The sequence below is a fragment of the Argentina silus genome (assembly GCF_951799395.1).
Source record: "Argentina silus genome assembly, chromosome: 14".
Taxonomy (NCBI): Eukaryota; Metazoa; Chordata; class Actinopteri; order Argentiniformes; family Argentinidae; genus Argentina; species Argentina silus.
The window spans coordinates 14699875-14718874 of NC_139668.1; the positions used below are offsets into that span (position 1 = coordinate 14699875).

General features: G+C 44.1%; 3 protein-coding genes across 3 annotated transcripts in view; 2 read left to right on the forward strand and 1 right to left on the reverse strand.

Moving 5' to 3' along the window:
- LOC310814704 (roundabout homolog 2) overlaps positions 1-6400 on the forward strand; it is a gene marked incomplete at both ends in the record, with an annotated part of 42603 nt that extends 36203 nt beyond the window's left edge. Inside the window, 10 exons of the mRNA XM_083684204.1 lie at positions 147-353; positions 921-963; positions 1068-1207; positions 1516-1848; positions 2093-2231; positions 3574-3944; positions 4207-4326; positions 4609-4797; positions 5390-5538; positions 6377-6400. Of these exons, the coding sequence (XP_083540330.1) occupies positions 147-353; positions 921-963; positions 1068-1207; positions 1516-1848; positions 2093-2231; positions 3574-3944; positions 4207-4326; positions 4609-4797; positions 5390-5538; positions 6377-6400 (1715 nt within the window). The remainder of the gene's footprint in view (positions 1-146; positions 354-920; positions 964-1067; positions 1208-1515; positions 1849-2092; positions 2232-3573; positions 3945-4206; positions 4327-4608; positions 4798-5389; positions 5539-6376) is intronic.
- Positions 6401-11363: 4963 nt separating this feature from the next.
- Positions 11364-12685, forward strand: lim2.3 (lens intrinsic membrane protein 2.3; the record flags this gene model as incomplete). Its single annotated transcript, XM_083684409.1, has 4 exons — positions 11364-11539; positions 11906-12055; positions 12324-12458; positions 12624-12685. Exons 1-4 carry the CDS (start codon positions 11365-11367, stop codon positions 12683-12685), a joined length of 522 nt encoding a protein of 173 aa, XP_083540535.1. The 5' UTR covers position 11364.
- Positions 12686-12959: 274 nt separating this feature from the next.
- Positions 12960-17795, reverse strand: hspa8b (heat shock protein family A (Hsp70) member 8b). Its single transcript, XM_083684442.1, has 9 exons — positions 17697-17795; positions 16808-17017; positions 16358-16563; positions 15948-16100; positions 15277-15832; positions 14781-14983; positions 14377-14575; positions 13893-14125; positions 12960-13596 (listed from the first exon to the last, which is right to left on the reverse strand). The coding sequence occupies exons 2-9, from the start codon at positions 17010-17012 to the stop codon at positions 13399-13401; spliced, it is 1953 nt and encodes a 650-aa protein (XP_083540568.1). The 5' UTR covers positions 17013-17017; positions 17697-17795; the 3' UTR covers positions 12960-13398.
- Between the last annotated feature and the right edge of the window lie 1205 nt (positions 17796-19000).

Here is a 19000-nt window from a genome sequence, read left to right on the forward strand (position 1 = left end):
CCATTGTTAAAGACAAGGCACCACCAACATATCATGTTGTTCGAGAATTATGAGTTTGTAGGTATTTCTTTGCACGGCTCAGCTCAAGCAAAATTGGCAAACCAAGACTCGTCAGCCTAATCTCTTGACTCACTTCCTCTCCCTAGACCCGCCCTCACTCCCTGTGCAGAAAGACAGCAGCCTCAGCCTATCAGAGCAGTTCACTGGCGTGGTCCGTCAGCCGGCCTTCATCGCGGGGCTGGGCGTGGCCTCCTGGATGGTGCTCATGGGCTTCAGTGGTTGGCTGTACTGTCGCCACCGGAGGAGGAAGGATCTGGGACACTACACCACCTCATTTGCCTACACGCCCGCAGGTTTGGCTTTTTATACAGTAAACCCTCCTCACCTTCAATCCCAAAGCATACAGGTATCAGGTACACACACACACACACACACACAGACATACACACACACACACACACACACACACACACACACACAGACATACACACACAGACATACACACACACACACACACACACACACACACACACACACACACACACAGACATACACACACAGACACTACTGTATGTCTAACTATTGAGATGCAAACATTGTGATAAGCATGTCATTTATCTATCGCATCACTGTCTCCAAATCACAGGTGTTTGATATTATGGCTTTAGTCTCTGAATATTGGCTTTTAAATCACTTGGCTGAGGATTCGAGTCTCACCATGATCTACTGTATGCATTTAAGTCTATGTAGGTCAACAGAATGTCCTTAATGAAAATGACAATTCAAATCTGCATGTTTAAATCCCCGATGGGAGACTCTGTGCCCTTGAGTATGGCATATTATCATATTTTGCCTTAGGAAGCCTCTGCTTCGCAAAGAGAGGTTTTTACTCAAAGTCTTTGTTTTTGTTTTGCTTCCAGTTGGATTTGCTCACGGTGAGGGATCTGGACTCTTCAATGGAAGGTACGTCGACCACAGTTTCACTCTGACCACGTAAACATGATGGCACTTTGCTTCTTATAAAAAAGCATTGATGTGAGGTCTCACCTTTACCTTTCTCCTAGTAGGCCTGGGATGGTGGGCTCAAACATGGGGACCTACCCCTGGCTGGCAGACTCTTGGCCTGCACCCAGCCTCGCCCACAATGGTCAAGACTCGGTCAACTGTTGCTCTAGTAAACTGGACTCTACTGAGAGATACTACAATGGTAAGAGTGTACTGACACCTTTGGCAGCTTAAAGGGATATATATATTTTTTTTTATTAATATGTTTTTAGGGCATTTCTGCTTTATTGGGATAGAGACAGTAGAGATTGACAGGAAGGATGGGAGAGAGAGGAGGGATGACATGCAAGATAGGTCGAGGGTCGGAATCGAACCAGGAACCTTGCGATTACGTGGTGAGCGCATTAGTGTGCTACGCCACTAAGCGCCCCCAAAGGGGATATTTATATTTTTATTTTTATTGAGCACATATTTTACTCTATTTTACTATACATGTTTATTGTTGTCCAGCAGTTGGGATCTCCAATTACCTCAGCCAGTCAGAGAAGTACAACTCCACAACGTCGAACGACAGTCCGATCTACAGTACCATCAACACTGGTGCCCAGGAAGACCTGCAGTGTCTGGCCTACTATGACACCTACTCCAGCACCCCATACACACAGGGTTCAGAGCCCTACTCCAGCACACCCTATAGCCAGGGCCTAGACCCGTATGGCAACACCTCCGTCATCTCCAACCCTGGCCTCTTCAGCCTGGAACAGGATCTGGACCAGTGGACCATCCAGTCTGGCCAATCTGGATCAGACTATGCTAAACTCCAATATGCCAGGACTAACAATGGTAAAGGCAGCTATAACACCTCCAAGAGCTTTCCCTTTGATAGGGCTGAAGTAGTTGTTAGTTAGTTTTTGAGGATATAATGTAACTACTGCCAATGTCTAATTCTCGGTTCAGCTTGATTCTAATCAAGTGTGTGTGTGTGTGTGTGTGTGTGTGTGTGTGTGTGTGTGTGTGTGTGTGTCTGTGTATGTGTGTGTGTGTGTGTGTGTGTGTGTGTGTGTGTGTGTGTGTATTTCTATAATAGCCAAGCTGGTGAAACAGCGGTCCATGGGGCCTCCATCCAAACCTGCTCCACTCAACTGGGAGGATGTGCTGTCTCTGCCACTGCCTGCTCAAAAAGAACAGGGTCATTCCAAGAGAGACAAGGATGAAGGGAGGCCCAGGTAGGACCCATCACTGTATCACCTTTTAGACATCCCCCTCATGAAAAAGCCCATTAACTACAGCTGAGGGAGCTAATAATAAAGGGAACTCAGCGTTCTGAAGAGGCTATTAAATGCGCTTTTCTCCATAATTCACTGTCCTATTCCTGCTGTGCAATTGCTGTGTGTGTGTGTGTGTGTGTGTGTGTGTGTGTGTGTGTGTGTGTGTGTGTGTGTGTGTGTGTGTGTGTGTGTGTGTGTGTGTGTGTGTGCGTGCGTGCGCGTGTGTGTGTGCGTGTGTGTGAGCATGTGTGTGCGTGTGTGTGCGTGTGTGTGCGTGTGTGTGCGTGTGTGAGCGTGTGTGTGCGTGTGTGTGCGTGTGTGAGCGTGTGTGTGCGTGTGTGTGCGTGTCATATTTACTCCCTGACACCCTCGTAAGTGGTTTATGTTTAGATTTATGGCTTCCGCTCTATTTACCAGATAATAGACCTGGAACCACAGGACAAAGAGTTAATGATGAGATTGGGGACCAAACCTGTCTGGGCACGGCTTGAAAGTAAAAGTGGCCCCACTTTAAATGAATTACAACTTTCAAGGCTTGCACTACTGTAGGGCATACACAGATACTCCATAAGTCATTTATAAGCAAATGTCATGCTAACTAAAGATTGTTCAAATTGTTATGTCACAAGTGCCAGATGCCAGTTATAACACCCATGAGGATATATGAATGGCGTACATGTATGAATGCTTCAGTAAACCTTCATGAACTGTAATTCGTTTAAACCGTGGAAGTAAACATTTCTGGTTGGCGTTGGAGTTCAAAACAGTGGTTGTCTCCAGGCTGTGGGGTGCGTGGTTGTTGCACGAAGCGGAGCCTAGTACTTCTTCTAACTGGTTCTGACAGTTGAGATTGTGGACATAACTGGGGGGACTGAGCTGCTCTGACTGGGCTGTGTCTTCTCTAATGACATTAGCCACCGTCTGACACTCTGCATTAGAACTTTCCATCCTCAATAATGTCCCCTATTTAAACCTGCTCTGACACCCCCATAGTCATGACAACACAAATCATTTGTAACCCGTAGGTCATATTTAATACTAACTCCACCGACATTTGTCAACTCTCTCGATATAGCTGTTTACGTAAGAGCTGTCTTAATGTTTATGTATTATCCAAGATAGATGGACTATTGTTTTCAGATGCATCTCTAAAGGTCAGAGTTCTGTATGTTTAATATTGACAATGTTTTTCACGTACTGTGACACCTGTGACACTCAGGTCTGACACCTGAGCATGTTCCTACAGTACTGACTCTCTCCCCTCCCTCCTCCTTCCCCCCTTATCCTCTCTGTACTGCAGATCTGATGATGACGATGAGGACTGGTGCCCACCTCTGCCAGCGAGGACCTACCTCATGGACAGCTCGAGGGAGGAGTTAGCCAGCCTGGCCTCCAGAGGGGAAGAGCTAACCCAAGGCACATCCTACAGCCTGCAGTCCGCGACCTCGCCTAACTCCTCCCCCCAGGAGGAGACCCACTCATCCAACGACAGCCCGCGGCTGCAGCACTTTGACCTGCTGGCTTGCTACGGGTCAGGCTCCCAGGTCACTCAGTCCAACCCCAACTTGTTGCCCAATGACGAGGCCCATGATCTCAGCATGCCGTACCATACCAACCAATGGGCAGATGCCTTCCAGGGGGAGGGCCTTGCATTAGAGAGGAGCGGCAAAGGTTGGTTATCCACACCTGTGTACAGTGCAGCTGTTGCCCTCAAAGTCCTAACACATAGTATCAGAGTTATTTATGTTTGGCTAACCTCACGATACAGAAGGTTAGCCAAAAGGTTAGGCAGTTAGCCATAGTATCGTGAAACATTCGATGTTATCGTGATACATAACCAAGTGTACATATAAATCAAATCAGATTTATTCAAAGATCTCAGGCTCTATGTTCATTTTTCCCTCTGATTCTCTTGACGGTTTTTTTCTGTCAGCCCAATCTCCTCCGTTCCTGGCTGAGTCCGCCCACGCAGCACAAGGACACAGAACCAGGACCAAGAAGAAATCCCCCAAGGAGGTGCAGCATCACAGGAGAGAGCTGCACAACCAAGCAGGTGAGACATGACATACAGATATAATACAGTATATTCACACACAAGTTATACAGTATTTTCATAGTATTGTTACCAGGGGTTTGGCAAAAGGTAGGAAAAAAGCTGGACACCAGAGAATAAAAAAGAAACTAAAAACTAAAACACTTAAAATCTGCTGAATTCCATGGGTAAAATGAAAATAGTGCATAAGTTGTGTTTCCGTGCGTCTACCATCCACTACATCCCTGATTATCACCTTGGAGAAGTGTTTATCTGTTTAGCTGTCAATCATGTTTGTTGCAGACCTACCCCCTCCTCCAGCCCCGCCCCCTGCGGGCGATGCCATGCAGCTGCTGGCTGATGCGTTGGGCTGCAGCCGGACATCGCCGGACAAAGAGAGGAGAGAGGGAGGCGACTCACCCGCCCTGCAAAGGAGGGGAGAGCACTCCCCCTCAACCCAAAGGAAAGGGCCTGGGATGTGGGTCTCACAGGGTATGTGGTGGAATGGAGGTGTGTGTGTATGTGGGGGGAGGGGAGGGGGGGGGAAACAACAGTAGCTGGGTTTTAGAAGTTAACTTGTTAATGATGATAATATACTGTCACAGCATTCAGGATCCCCTGGTGAACTCAATTATTACCACTGGACATAACACAGCGTAATCTGCCAACTGCCAACACACACAATAGACACATACAGTCAAACAAATAAATAGAAAAATCCTTACATCTGCAACATGTAATCATCACTTACACTCCTTCATAAATACAAGCTGACATAAACCCCATAATGTGATTGCGGTGAGGTCTAGACTAGTGCATTTCCATCTATTCATACTCGTACAAATCCCCCACAGACTTTAAAAGACCCATCAGCTTAAAGCACTCACATATCCAACAGAAATCCCCTCCCTCCCTCCCTCCCTCCCTCCCTCCCTCCCTCCCTCCCTCCCTCCCTCCCCACTCCCCTATCCACCACCGGAGGTGGTACAGTAGGGGGTCTAGTCTGCTGGTCCATCACTTAGAATCTGACCCATATATTTCCAGCTGTGCTTTTGAGTGAAGTATTGGATATTGTCCTCTGCAGATGAAGGGGTAATCCCATGCTGCCAGCCCAGCTTCCTGCCCAGGAGCCAGATGTTAGGCTACGGTTCCCTGGGCACTGGGGCCTCCCCCACCCGGGCTTCCACTAGGCACAGGGGCCCCGGGACCGGAACCGGTCGGAGGAGGGACGAGGTGAGTCCAGGATCCAGACTTCAGGGACAGCAGGGCTATATACTCTCTCAGTAGCAGCCCTGGGTTCTAATAGTCATTGAAATCATTTCAAATACTTGATGTGCAATAAAAGCTGTGCTTCATTACGTTTGCCTGGCACATTGGAACCAATGGAATAGTCTCAAAAGTCTAAACCCCTGCCCATCTGGCACTACAAGCAGATCTGGCACTACAAGCAGATCTGGCACTACAAGCAGACCCAAGCAAACGCACAATGTTAGCTCCAGCAGCACGGCTGCAGCGTTTGGTGGTTTTACCTCCAGTTTTAATTGGTTCCTGTTGCATAAAGATTTAAACCAACTGGCTCTCTGGGTAATAATCAGCCTCTGATTGGTGTAGAGAAGAGCACCAGGAGACACATTGACGCAAGTGGGAGTTGTCAGTTACACCTGCCTCCGGGCTCAATCTCCTAAGAGAGTGGACTGAGAATGGTTTTATCCTGTGTGGCCAATGTTAACAGCAAATCAAGGCTGAAGTTTTTCTTTGTATGTTCAGGGTGGATTAGTCAATTTAAAATAACATGGAAGGTCAGTAGAATTATAATAAACAGTAATATACTGTATGTCATATAGCAGACGCTTTTATCCAAGGCAATTCACAGTGAGTGCATGTATTTATTACAACACATACCATTTATCAACTGAGCCACACAATGCATATGTATACAACCATTAGTAGAATACTCGTACAATGTTTGCGTGGTAAAGCTTTGGCTGAGTTACACCATCAGTGGCAGGATTAGATTGGCACCTACCCCATTTCTGATGGTGTGATGTGTTTGCTTTCCTTCCTCATATAGATGGAAGCAGATTACGTGACATGATAATATTCTCTTCCGTTTATCTTCTGTTCTTTTCTTCCGTCTTTGCTGATCTCCAAGCCTGTTGCCATGGTATCAAAGAATAACTGAAGACAAAATGGAAAGCTTCCAGGCCTGCCACCTGCCTTCTCAATATCCCTTCGTATTTTTATCTATTCATTATTTGTATTATTATTTAATTATTTATTCGTTATGTATGTGATTTGAGCTCCTGCCACCAACTGTACATAGACATCTTTGCCACTTTCTTTTTTTAAACAAGATCCGGGTTACAGAGAATATATTGTATTTTGAGGAAAACGGAAAGAAAAATAAGTCAGAAATGACTACATATCATACAGCAGAAGTCTGAATGTACTTTATGTTTACTTGTTTACCCTGAAACCATGACGACGTTTGTGTGGTGAAAGATGAAAATATATGAGGCAGAAACTGTGTATCTTTCACACACTCTCTGCCATTGTAGTGAGCCTCCTGCTTCTTCTCTTCACATACACAACAGACATAATCGATCTTCTCAACACCAGATATAATAGCCTTGTCATTTTAGGTTGTGATGCTGAACATGTGTAAATCTGTACTGTGTACCCTTGTTGAACACTAGTTGATTTGTTCTGTCATGATTTTAATAATTTGTAAAAAGACCAATAAAATATTTGTTACTCTAAAACATTTGTTTTCGCAGCCTATTGTTTTAAATGGATCTACAGGTACTGTAGCACAATCTGGTGGGAATTACTTGTGATATTTATTTACATCAACAAAAATATGCCAATTTCTGTGTCATTGGCAGTGCATATTGCGGATATTTTTCGGAATATCAAACATTAAATTAGTGAGAGACAAGCTGGTGAAGACAACCAAACTATTAAAGAGGAGAAATGTACCCCATTTTAGTGTCTGGAGCGTTGTACAAAGTAGTATCTCAGTTGTGTTGCATATTAGACTGGATATGTGGTGAGGTGCGTTAAATCAACTGTCACGCTGCAAGGGCTAGAAAAAAGAGGAGGGTGAGCTTTCACTTTCCCACAGGAGACATGCTTCCTTTCCCACGGGTCTGTAAAGTAAAAACTCTTCTGACTGGAATATGAACCTCTTTCCGTTTGTCCCCAGCATAGACAGCTCTCAACAGACTACGTTGATATCAATAATGAATTCATGCAGCCATCTCTCAATACTGTCTCAAGCTGCTTGCAGGGAGATTCCGTGAGGAGAGGACATGAGAGAATTGGTTTGGCTCCTAGAAAAAGGAAGGTTTGAATACAGTTGGTTGCTTTAAAGTTGTAGTTTTATACCAGGTTTAAACAGTAAAAGAAATAATGTTTAAACTAGGCCACTGTTGAAATGCCGAGATGAATATCACAGGGATGGAAAGGGCATCTGGACAGTGCTTCACTGTGGATCTTGGTTGAGGGGGTGTGGAAATTTAGAGGAGGACGGGGAGGGCCAGTCTCTTGTGCTGAGGCCGTGCAAATGGCCTCTGGGACCCACTGATATTGAGGATAATCCTGTTGAATTTTGAGGAGAGGAGTTAAGCAATGGTGACATTGTTTTCGAATATTTTTATGCTTGTTTGTGCCGTGGATCAGACAGATGATGTAAACACCCCCCCCAGCCTCGCCTACCACCACACACACACACACACACACACACACACACACACACACACACACACACACACACACACACACACACACACCAACCAGTGCTTGACTCAAACAACCACACTCAGTTACAGAGGCAACAGTATGGCCACTCCACATCTGTCTATCCAACTGTTGAATCCATTGATGTTACAATTCATGATATGATTATATGATCGGATATGATGCCATTTAACTGACACTTTTTTATTCAGAGCAATTTACAGTACAGCTTTGGAAATAGACAAGAAACCACATACACAGTAAAAACATTAACAGTAGACGATATTTTGATGTTTTTATATCACTGATACAATGATAGGATTATGAATAGGAGGAGGACTAATCTGATATAGATGTAGATGAGATTAATATTTTTTGCAAATACGCACATCCACTTCAGCATCATAAACTATAAATATTGTATATGCTTGTCTTTATATCACTGTTAGATGATGAGATTATGAACATGAGAACTATGGATCAGTAGAGATGAATACACTAGAACACATAGAGAAAACAAGCATCCACATCCACATCAACATGTTACAGTTATGTTCATAGATATTTTTGACATTATTGGTGGATGATGAGATTATGAATATGAGAAGAATTAATCTGATATCCGTAGATGGATAGAAATCAAAGTAAGTATGTTCGATTGAGGAATCTTGTAGGACATAACAATGAGCACACATTATGATTCTGCCTGTTTGTCTGTTTCACACGTAGGATGAGTGAATTAATTGATCTGCATGTTTGCTGCGTGATAATGTTGGCTCCATATTCAGGTGTATGACTTAAAAGAAGGCGACATCTAGTGGTGAGTAGAAGGTATTATCTCTTAAAAACAGTGCTGAGTTGTCACAGATGTAAGCTAATTGTATGTGTACAGTGACCACAGCTGTCACAATATAACTATTTGTTTTCTAGCTCTTTGACTTTCACCAAAACCTGTGGAAAAGAATCAATAAAGTAACAGAAAGCTGTTAAGGCCGTCCTATTGGAAAACTTAAAGGCCCACAAGTGAGATGTTAACTTTTCAAGCTGAAAAAGGATGTCCTGTACATGCTGACCCATGATGTTTTATGACGATTTCATTCTGTAAATATGGTTTTAGTGTAAATATTTATCATTTTGGCTTAAAGTTCAAAATCTCAGACTGTTTCCTCAAGCGAAAAGTCAGCTGACGTCACTGAAGAACCGTTTTTGGTTTTAGGTAGAACCTTTTTTTTTTTTTTTTAACCAAAGCTGGGATTCGCCCAATTGTAGATAGCAGTTTGCTGCACTGTGCTCTCAGAAGTGTGTTTGATTTATATAGCAGTGTTTCCTGGGTAGCAGGACCAACAGTAGTAGTGTTTCCTGGGTAACAGGACCAACAGTAGCAGTGTTTCCTGGGTAGCAGGACCAACAGTAGCAGTGTTTCCTGGGTAGCAGGACCAACAGTAGCAGTGTTTCCTGGGTAGCAGGACCAACAGTAGCAGTGTTTCCTGGGTAGCAGGACCAACAGTAGCAGTGTTTCCTGGGTAGCAGGACCAACAGTAGCAGTGTTTCCTGGGTAGCAGGACCAACAGTAGCAGTGTTTCCTGGGTAGCAGGACCAACAGTAGCAGTGTTTCCTGGGTAGCAGGACCAACAGTAGCAGTGTTTCCTGGGTAGCAGGACCAACAGTAGCAGTGTTTCCTGGGTAACAGGACCAACAGTAGCAGTGTTTCCTGGGTAGCAGGACCAACAGTAGCAGTGTTTCCTGGGTAGCAGGACCAACAGTAGCAGTGTTTCCTGGGTAACAGGACCAACAGTTCTGGCCAAATTTTCTCCTCACTCCAATGCCTCTTTTTTTTGGTCTCCATCTCGCTGGACAACTCTCCACAGACATTTTTGACAGACAAACAAATTGATACCTTTCAGACTGTGATGAGTTCATTTCATATTGAATACAAAACATTTTATCAATGATTTATTCATTGATTTAAGACATTGGCCACCATTTGTGTAGCATGTCTGATATTCTGCATTACAGCAGAGTCATCGGGTGACTCACGTAGTACACATCAGTGTAACTCATACTGATTTCCTGATCACATTTCTGAAGTATATATTGAATTCTGTCTTCTCGGAATTCATGGAAATTCCATTATCACCCATTATCTCAGAATTCTAATTCTGATCTGATGTTGACTACTCATCATAGAATAATAACTTACATTCAACTAATCCAACATTCAAGAACCAATGAAACACCAATGAAACATATAGTCATCATTCTATTTTTTTGCATCTGGAAACTCTTTGAAATTAACTTTTCCTGCAGTAGTGCGGGAGCCTATAGCCAAGCCATGTTCACCGTGGATGGTATGGCAGCATTTTGAATTGAAACCACTGTGTCATCAGTATTACTGAGACTTGCCACCAGCGCTTTAATAGTTTTGTATTTTCAGCAGATTCCCTAAAACACAAAACTCATCCCCTGTGATTGGTTGTGGCTCAGCATGCTCCATTGTTCCACTGGGCAGTTTGTTCGCTTGGTTTCCTACGCACAAACAAAACTTTCCTGCCAGCCTGTGCAATATTGGGCTCCGGAGTTCTTTGACAACCCCCCTGTAATATTGGAATCTCTCACTTTTTTCTGAAAAAAAGGATAAATAAAGGTAGGTGATTCATGTACAAACCTGTAATGTGTGGACAAGGACGTGATATTCTGTATTATTATTATTCCTGCTAGAAAATGAATAATTGATATTTGTTCTTTGACACAGCATAGAAGACATGGTGATGTAAAAGGAAAAAAAATATGCATAATAGGTGTGTTAACACAGGTTGCTCTGACAAATTACCTGAACATAGTATGGTAAAATGTAATGGAACATGAATATGCAACAGTTTAGAAAGATCATGTGGGAATATTTCAAATATGGTACAAAAATATTTGCATCAGTGGTCAGCACTTTCCATACAAGACCCTTTGAACGATTCCAACCGAACACTTTAGTCTACGCTGTATTAATTGAAAATCATCCATTAACCAACCAGTTGATGATTGAGTAAAGATACTGCATGTGCCACTATCCCGGCCCATTGTACTCTGGGTTCAAATGACACATTGACTCTTGGGGGGGTGCCTAACGAATCTTGGGGGTGCCCCCCCCCCCTCCCCCTCCACCCGACTGTAGTGTATGTAACTCTGCTCTTTACCATTTAGTCTATCCTGTATTGGCCAACCAGCTGATGATACAGTACAGATATACACAACATCATCCCATCCCATTCTGCTGTGGTGTTCTGCATGTAACGGTGTCCCTCTGTGTCGGTCAGTGTGCTTGGCAGGATGTATAGCTTCATGGGCGGAGGGTTGTTCTGCGCCGGAGTCGGGAACATACTCCTTATTGTCTCTACGGCAACCGATTATTGGATGCAGTACCGACACTCCAACAGCTACATGCATCAGGGCCTGTGGCGCTACTGTGTGCCTGGGAAATGCATGACACACACAGATAGCATTGGTAAGAACAACAGTTGATGACTAGCTGTATATTCTTCGTATTGAAGCCATAAAGGCCTTTTTAGTTTAGTTTTTAACGAGTATATCATGCTTACTATTTTCCTGCAACAATATGTCATGTCTGTCAACATGACAGACATGACATATTGGTCAAGAAATGTTCTTTATACTCTAGTTCAGTTCCAAGCATAACTGATAGTAGTGTGACCATTACAGTATGTTACAGTGACAGCAACAAACAATCATTTCTGTTGAGGAAATCAACCAATAAAGATGTATTATACTGTATTGTATTATATCGTATTGTAGTACTTGGTAAGTGACCCACTCGGTCTCAGTCTTGCCCTCTCTGTGCCCACTCTGCCAGCGTACTGGGATGCCACCCGTGCCTTCATGATCCTCTCCCTGCTGGCCTGTTTCATCGGCATAGTGATTGGTGTCATGGCCTTCATCCACTACTCGTCCTTTGACGGGTTCGACAAGACGTTCGCAGCCGGCATCCTCTTCTTCATCTCCTGTGAGTGTCTGTCCTCCTGTCTCTCCTCCCTATCCCTCCTTTCACCGTCACTCACTCTAGAGGCAGAGTCCAAAAGAGTTCTTCCTTTGGTGCCCGAGGGTTCCGTACGGAACCAAAAAAGGCTTCTCTAGTTAGGTTCTACCAAAAAAAGGTTCTCCTACAGGGACAAGCCTGATGATCCGTCTCAGTTTCGGGTAAAACCATTCTAAGAGTGTCTGTTCGGAAAACGTGGCGAAAGGGAAAATAACATTTGAATGGCTTTTTGCAGGCTTCTTTGTACTGCTGGCGATGGCCGTCTACACGGGGGTGACAGTAAACTACTACGGAAAACGATACGGGAACTGGCGCTTCTCCTGGTCCTATATCATGGGCTGGGTGGCCGTGGTGCTCACATTCTTCTCAGGTATGACGTAATACATGCTCTCTGAAGATATAATCAACACGCATTTCTGTGAGAGGCATACTTTCAGAATAATAAAAAGTATTATTGTTATTATTTATTCTACTCTAGGACATCGTGGCGAATGTATCTCGATTAATGTTGACGTCTTCCTGTTATGTTTTCAAGGTATCTTCTACATGTGCGCCTACAGGATGCACGAGTGCCCGAGAAACTCCAATTCACGCTGATCTGATATAATCACACACACACACACACACACACACAAATATAAACAGTACTCCATCAAGAATGACTGTGAGAAACTCTGCTATCCCTGTTACCTGGGATCACACACATCATTTCCTGTTTACCTGATCAATATTGAAGAACAAGCTAAATAAATTGATATAACAAAATGTCTGTTTTTCCTCTTCTTTATCGAGTGATGTTCATTGGTATGCTAAATTCAGTTACTATGAAAGTAAAATGTTCAAAATGTGTAGTCATAAAGGCATTTGTGTACAATAGTTCTGTAGGTCTCATTTTAGGTCAACATAACATACCATATGATAGGTCTGACGATAAGTTATTCCCAAGCAACAAAACACAATAACAAGAATGTGAATTCGAGAGATTCGTGTTTTTTTTATAGCTAATTTGCAAACTGTGAAGTGCAAAGGCAAAAACATTGTGCAGAGGATAACATTTTACAAGAGTTTACAAGAATTTTACAAGTCAAGAGTTCGACTTTCCAAAACATACTTTGTAGTAAATGAACTGGTTAAACTGAAAACGTTTAACAATAGGAAGGGACATGCCCATTGAGAGTCCACTATTAGCATGGCTGCTTTTAGCAAAAATGACCAAAACAGACAAAAATGCATTTTTGTAAGGATAAATGGTTTAGCCCAATTCCATGCTGTAGGGTGGATACCCCATCACCCTTTACACTAGGAATGGTTTAATCCACTTCCTCAATGGTTGGTCCTGAGGAGCCTCCTCCTCCGGGGGCAGCACCAGCCCCGGGAAAGCCCCCCGGCCTCCCTCCTGGCATCCCCTCAGGCATGCCCCCGGCACCCTGGTACAGCTTGGTAATGATGGGGTTGCACACCTTCTCCAGCTCCTTCTGATGGTGCTCAAACTCATCCTTCTCTGCAGACTACAGAGAGAGAGAGTGGGAGAGAGAGTGGGTGGGAGATGAGAAAGAGATAACTGTTCATGTTTTAAAATCACTGTTTTCTCTAACAACCATATTAAAGACATGTTTAAAGGAGCTGAAGTTTGTTGAAAATCTGAAATTACATTCCAACCATTAGGGTTACGGTTAGGGTTACATACTGGACCAAATTAAGACCAAAGTACTATGTAGAAGAACACCACTTACAAAAACATACTACCCCATATTACTACACACATTCCCTGCTAGTAGAACAAACCACGTGGCCCGCACTGTACCTGGTTCTTGTCCAGCCAGCTGATGACCTCGTTGCACTTGTCCAGGATCTTCCGCTTGTCCTCCTCGCTGATCTTGTCCTTGAGCTTCTCGTCCTCCACAGTGGACTTCATGTTGAAGGCGTAGGACTCCAGGCCGTTCTTGGCCGACACCTTGTCCCTCTGGACCTCATCCGCGGCCTTGTACTGCTCAGCCTCCTGGACCATGCGCTCAATGTCCTCCTTACTGAGCCGACCTGAGGAGGACGGGGCGGAAGATGAACCCTCTCTTAAAGGCACAATCCGGGATTTCTTCTGTTCTATGGTCATCTCCATTCATGATATACAGTATATCCACTGACTCCCAAAGAATATTACTCATGTCTAACGAGCCTAATGAGCTTGGTACTTACCTTTTATTTGAAAAACAAATTAGGGATTAGAATTGTGGAAGAGGTCAGCCAATTCAAACACACCAGGCCAGTGGTTATTCAGCTGCCATGTTTACCTTTGTCGTTGGTGATGGTGATCTTGTTCTCCTTGCCCGTGCTCTTGTCCACCGCAGACACATTCATGATGCCGTTGGCGTCAATGTCAAAGGTGACCTCGATCTGGGGCACGCCTCGAGGGGCGGGGGGGATCCCCGTAAGCTCAAACTTCCCAAGTAGGTTGTTGTCTTTGGTCATGGCTCTCTCCCCCTCATACACCTGAGGACATACACCCACACTCAGGTCAGCGGTGAATGCATTTGAAGCGGTAAGTCTCATAAGTCTCATCCTTATGAGGTCATACTTAGTAAATGTGTATTTGGAATGGTCTTTCAACCCAGAGAAGTGGGATCATACAATATGAACATGTTCTTCTTTTTTTTTTTAACCATTCCATTGAGGTGACAAGGAGTGAGTTGTTCACCTGGATGAGTACTCCAGGCTGGTTATCTGAGTAGGTGGTGAATGTCTGGGTCTGCTTGGTGGGGATGGTGGTGTTGCGTTTGATGAGCACGGTCATGACCCCCCCTGCAGTCTCGATTCCCAGAGAGAGGGGTGTGACGTCCAGCAGCAGCAGGTCCTGCACATTCTCAGACTTGTCACCAGACAAGATGGCCGCTTGCACCGCTGTTAGACACAAAACAGGTGTCACTCACTCCCCTCCATAAACGTCTAAGCAATGTGTAAATAACGTAGCAAACTATGTAACAAAACACTGTCTAGGCAAACCAACTAGAGCCAAGGTGAGGGTAAAACCAGGAAAATTTGTTTTACAAGTGGAAAAGGTCCATATCCAATTGAGGGCATTTCTGGATGGAGATTACAGAGGGAAGAACAGGTTAGGTAACCTGGATGATGGCCAGAGAGTTTATGGGGCAATTTAGCTCTGCAAAGAGCAGTAAATACAACAGGAACCTCACCTGCACCATAGGCCACAGCCTCATCAGGGTTGATGCTCTTGTTGAGCTCCTTCCCATTGAAGAAGTCCTGCAGGAGTTTCTGGATCTTGGGGATGCGGGTGGAACCCCCCACCAGGACAATGTCGTGAACCTGGGCCTTGTCTAGCTTGGCGTCGCGGAGGGACTTCTCCACGGGGTCCAGGGTACCCCGGAACAGGTCTGCGTTGAGCTCCTCGAAGCGAGCCCTGGTGATGGAGGTGTAGAAGTCGACACCCTCGTACAGCGAGTCGATCTCGATGCTGGCCTGGGTGCTGGAGGACAGGGTGCGCTTGGCGCGCTCGCAGGCGGTGCGCAGGCGACGCACGGCCCTCTTGTTGTCGCTGATGTCTTTCTTGTACTTTCGCTTGAACTCTGAGATGAAGTGGTTGACCATGCGGTTGTCGAAGTCCTCCCCGCCCAGGTGGGTGTCTCCGGCAGTGGACTTGACCTCAAAGATTCCGTCTTCGATGGTCAGGATGGACACGTCGAACGTGCCGCCGCCGAGGTCGAAGATGAGGACGTTTCTCTCCGCTCCGACCTGAAACGAACGCCAAATGTACGTGATGAGTTGATCTGCAATTAATGACACGTTAGTCATCAACGTGCACTGCACAACCATACTGCATTACTGTTGCACAGTATGTGAAATTAACCTTTTTATCCAGACCATAGGCAATAGCAGCAGCAGTTGGTTCATTGATGATACGGAGAACGTTTAGTCCTGAGATGGTCCCGGCGTCTTTAGTGGCCTGGCGCTGAGAGTCGTTGAAGTAAGCGGGCACGGTAACGACGGCGTTGGTTACAGACTGCGATAGGAAAACATGAACAGTTACACACACGAATGAAATCAACGTGGCAACTAAATTAACAAAGAGTGCATATTGTAATTTTGGTAAGGCACTACATTAACAAAACTAGACAAAAAAACATTTGTCTTCTGTTCTCTCGTCAACCCCTCTCAGACAGCACACATGTATGCACAAGTACACTATTAACACACCCACACGCACATTCAGTACATACTGTACACAATACAGGAGACAGGAGTTCTGGGCATGCTCACTTTGCCTAGGTAGGCCTCTGCGATCTCCTTCATCTTGACCAGCACCATGGAGGAGATCTCCTCTGGGTAGAAGGCCTTGCTCTCTCCCTTGTACTCCACCTGGACCTTGGGCCGCGTGGAGTCGTTGACAACTGTAAACGGCCAGTGTTTCATGTCAGACTGGACGACGCTGTCATCAAACCGGCGCCCAATCAGTCGCTTCGCATCTGAGGACGGTAGGGAGAGAACAAGCCACAATGAGCCACTTATTTATCCACCAATGACAACTGCCTAATGATAACATATTGCATACATCATAACCTATTGGCATGTACAATGTTTTATAATGTATTTTATGATATGATGTGAGATATATTATACTGAAGTTGTTCATGCTTATAACATGTCTTATGATGCATTATGAGGGCATTTTAATGCAACGTCATTGTGTGCTCCAAATGAATTCCTCACCAAACACTGTGTTAGTAGGGTTCATGGCCACTTGATTCTTGGCTGCATCCCCAATCAGCCTTTCTGTGTCTGTGAAGGCTACGTAACTGGGCGTGGTCCTGTTCCCCTGGTCATTGGCGATGATCTCCACTTTGCCATGCTGAAACACCCCTACGCAGGAGTAGGTGGTCCCCAGGTCAATGCCAACCGCTGGTCCCTTTGACATGGTCTCTGAAAATGAGGAAAAATGAATAACATTGTGAGACTTTGCAACAACAAAGAAATTACTGACCAAGAGCATGAAATAAAATCATAATTAATAGGTAATACAACAAATGTAGCCACTCATATCTTACAATTTTTTAAAACAGTGACGCACATTTTAAAGAAACCCGTTGGAAGTTCACAGCGCAACAGAAGAGGGCGTGTCGTTCCCGGTGTGGGTTGGGAAACTGCTGGAACATTCCTCTCAGCTTCATCATCGTTGCACTGTAAACTTCTTTCAAGTCACTATGCTACTATGCTAAGTTTGTCGTAGACAGACATTCGTACATTTATACAAATCAAATCACCATTCTCACTATGATCACATTTATGGTTATTCTGACCACATAAAGAAGTCAATCCCTGCCTACCAGTATCGAGTTGCGTGCTGTGGGGATAAGTAAGACGCACATAACGTTGCACAGGACCGTTACAATACTAACAAGACAGCTGCATCCCCCTACGCATATAGCAAAACCAAAACGCATTATTATTGTAACTAGAACAATATTTCTCAACATGTCATTACCGGCTGTCATCTAACGTGCACCACTGTATTAGCTGCTTAGGTCCATCAGGATATTTACTATCTAATGATGCTGGCAAGCAATAACTCCCGTTTTAAAATTCAAATCGGTATACTGACCTTGTTTAGCTGCAGAAATTGCAAATCTGCTTGAAAATATCCCTTTCAGACTTCAGCCTGAGTCGTAGAAGGGCTCTAACTCCACTCTAACTGAATGAGTTGGTTCCTGAGGAATATGAAGATGTCCGTAGAACACTCTAGAACAGACGAAGCGATGTAGCCAATCAAGTGCCAAACAATTCCACCGCCAGACCAAAGGAACCAATTAAAACATGTTCTGTGTAGACACAGTAACTATATTTGCTAGCAGAACTACACATGTGCAGTAGTTGCTTGCTTGTTTACCATTTTTGGTGAAAAAGTAGAGGCCGACAGGCTACCATGGCTTTTCATCTCAATTGTTTTTGCACCATGCTGTGATTATATTTTTTAATAGGCATAGGGGATGTAGATGAGGGGTTAATTGGTCAAATTATTATTGTGGGGAAATATCTAATAATTCCATGACAGGGGAGACCGGGGATAAATGTAACAGGGGTCAATTGAAACAACCTGCCTTTCTCCAATCAGAAACAAGCTAAATAAACTCACTCAGTATGCGTCCAGTTACAGTCGGTCTACTCCCTGCGTAAAAAAGGTCAGCCAAATATCTCACCATCTTTAGGTTTTATTGGGAAAAGTAGTTTTTGAGGGGTAAATGTAACCTTTTTGGCGTCTACAGTGTTGTTCATCTGCTGTCTTAAAGTTTGTCTGTTAATCCTAACTTGTATCATTATGGTTACTGTTCTGTTCTGTCACAAATTGACATGATTGACATGTTTCAGGATTATTGCCAGCTAGCTAGCACATATGGTTTGTCATGGCTACTACCTGGGGGCAATTGTATCTCAGTGTTGGGCAAGTCCTGGGCACAGGAGGACTGCATAGATGGGAGTGACCGCTACTTTTGCCACCACTGTGAATCACAATTAGTCTGTGGCTGGGTATTGGTTATTTTAAACTAGTTATTTTAAACTAGTTATTTTAAACTGGTAATTTTGTGTTTTGTTGCTCAGAGAATTAAGAATTTTTGACGAGGATCCACCATGGATCAAAACAATGTTAACAGTCCCTCCAGGATTTTGCGATTCTGCAATTGCATAATTAAATGCAAAATCAACAAAAAAGAGTTTGCAGTTTTAACCAATTAATGCATTGTTATTGCATCCAGTCCAAAAAAACCTTGTAAACTGCCAAATTTCAGAAAAGCAGCCACAAAATCAAGCATTTTTCATGTTAATGGAGCATTAATGTGTGTCTATTTTGCCTTCCGCATTTTGTTTGGAGTTCAGTGGGTTTAGTTGGTGTTTTTTTAAAGGTATTAC

Excerpts from the sequence above, each read along its gene's own strand:
- hspa8b (XM_083684442.1), bottom strand. The coding sequence starts at position 17,012 with ATGTCAAAGGGACCAGCGGTTGGCATTGACCTGGGGACCACCTACTCC. Across the intron at positions 14,576-14,780 it reads AGCCTGGAGTACTCATCCAG|GTGTATGAGGGGGAGAGAGC; the intron begins GTGAACAACTCA and ends GTATGTCCTCAG. Across the intron at positions 13,597-13,892 it reads GCTGGCTGGACAAGAACCAG|TCTGCAGAGAAGGATGAGTT; the intron begins GTACAGTGCGGG and ends CTCTCTCTGTAG.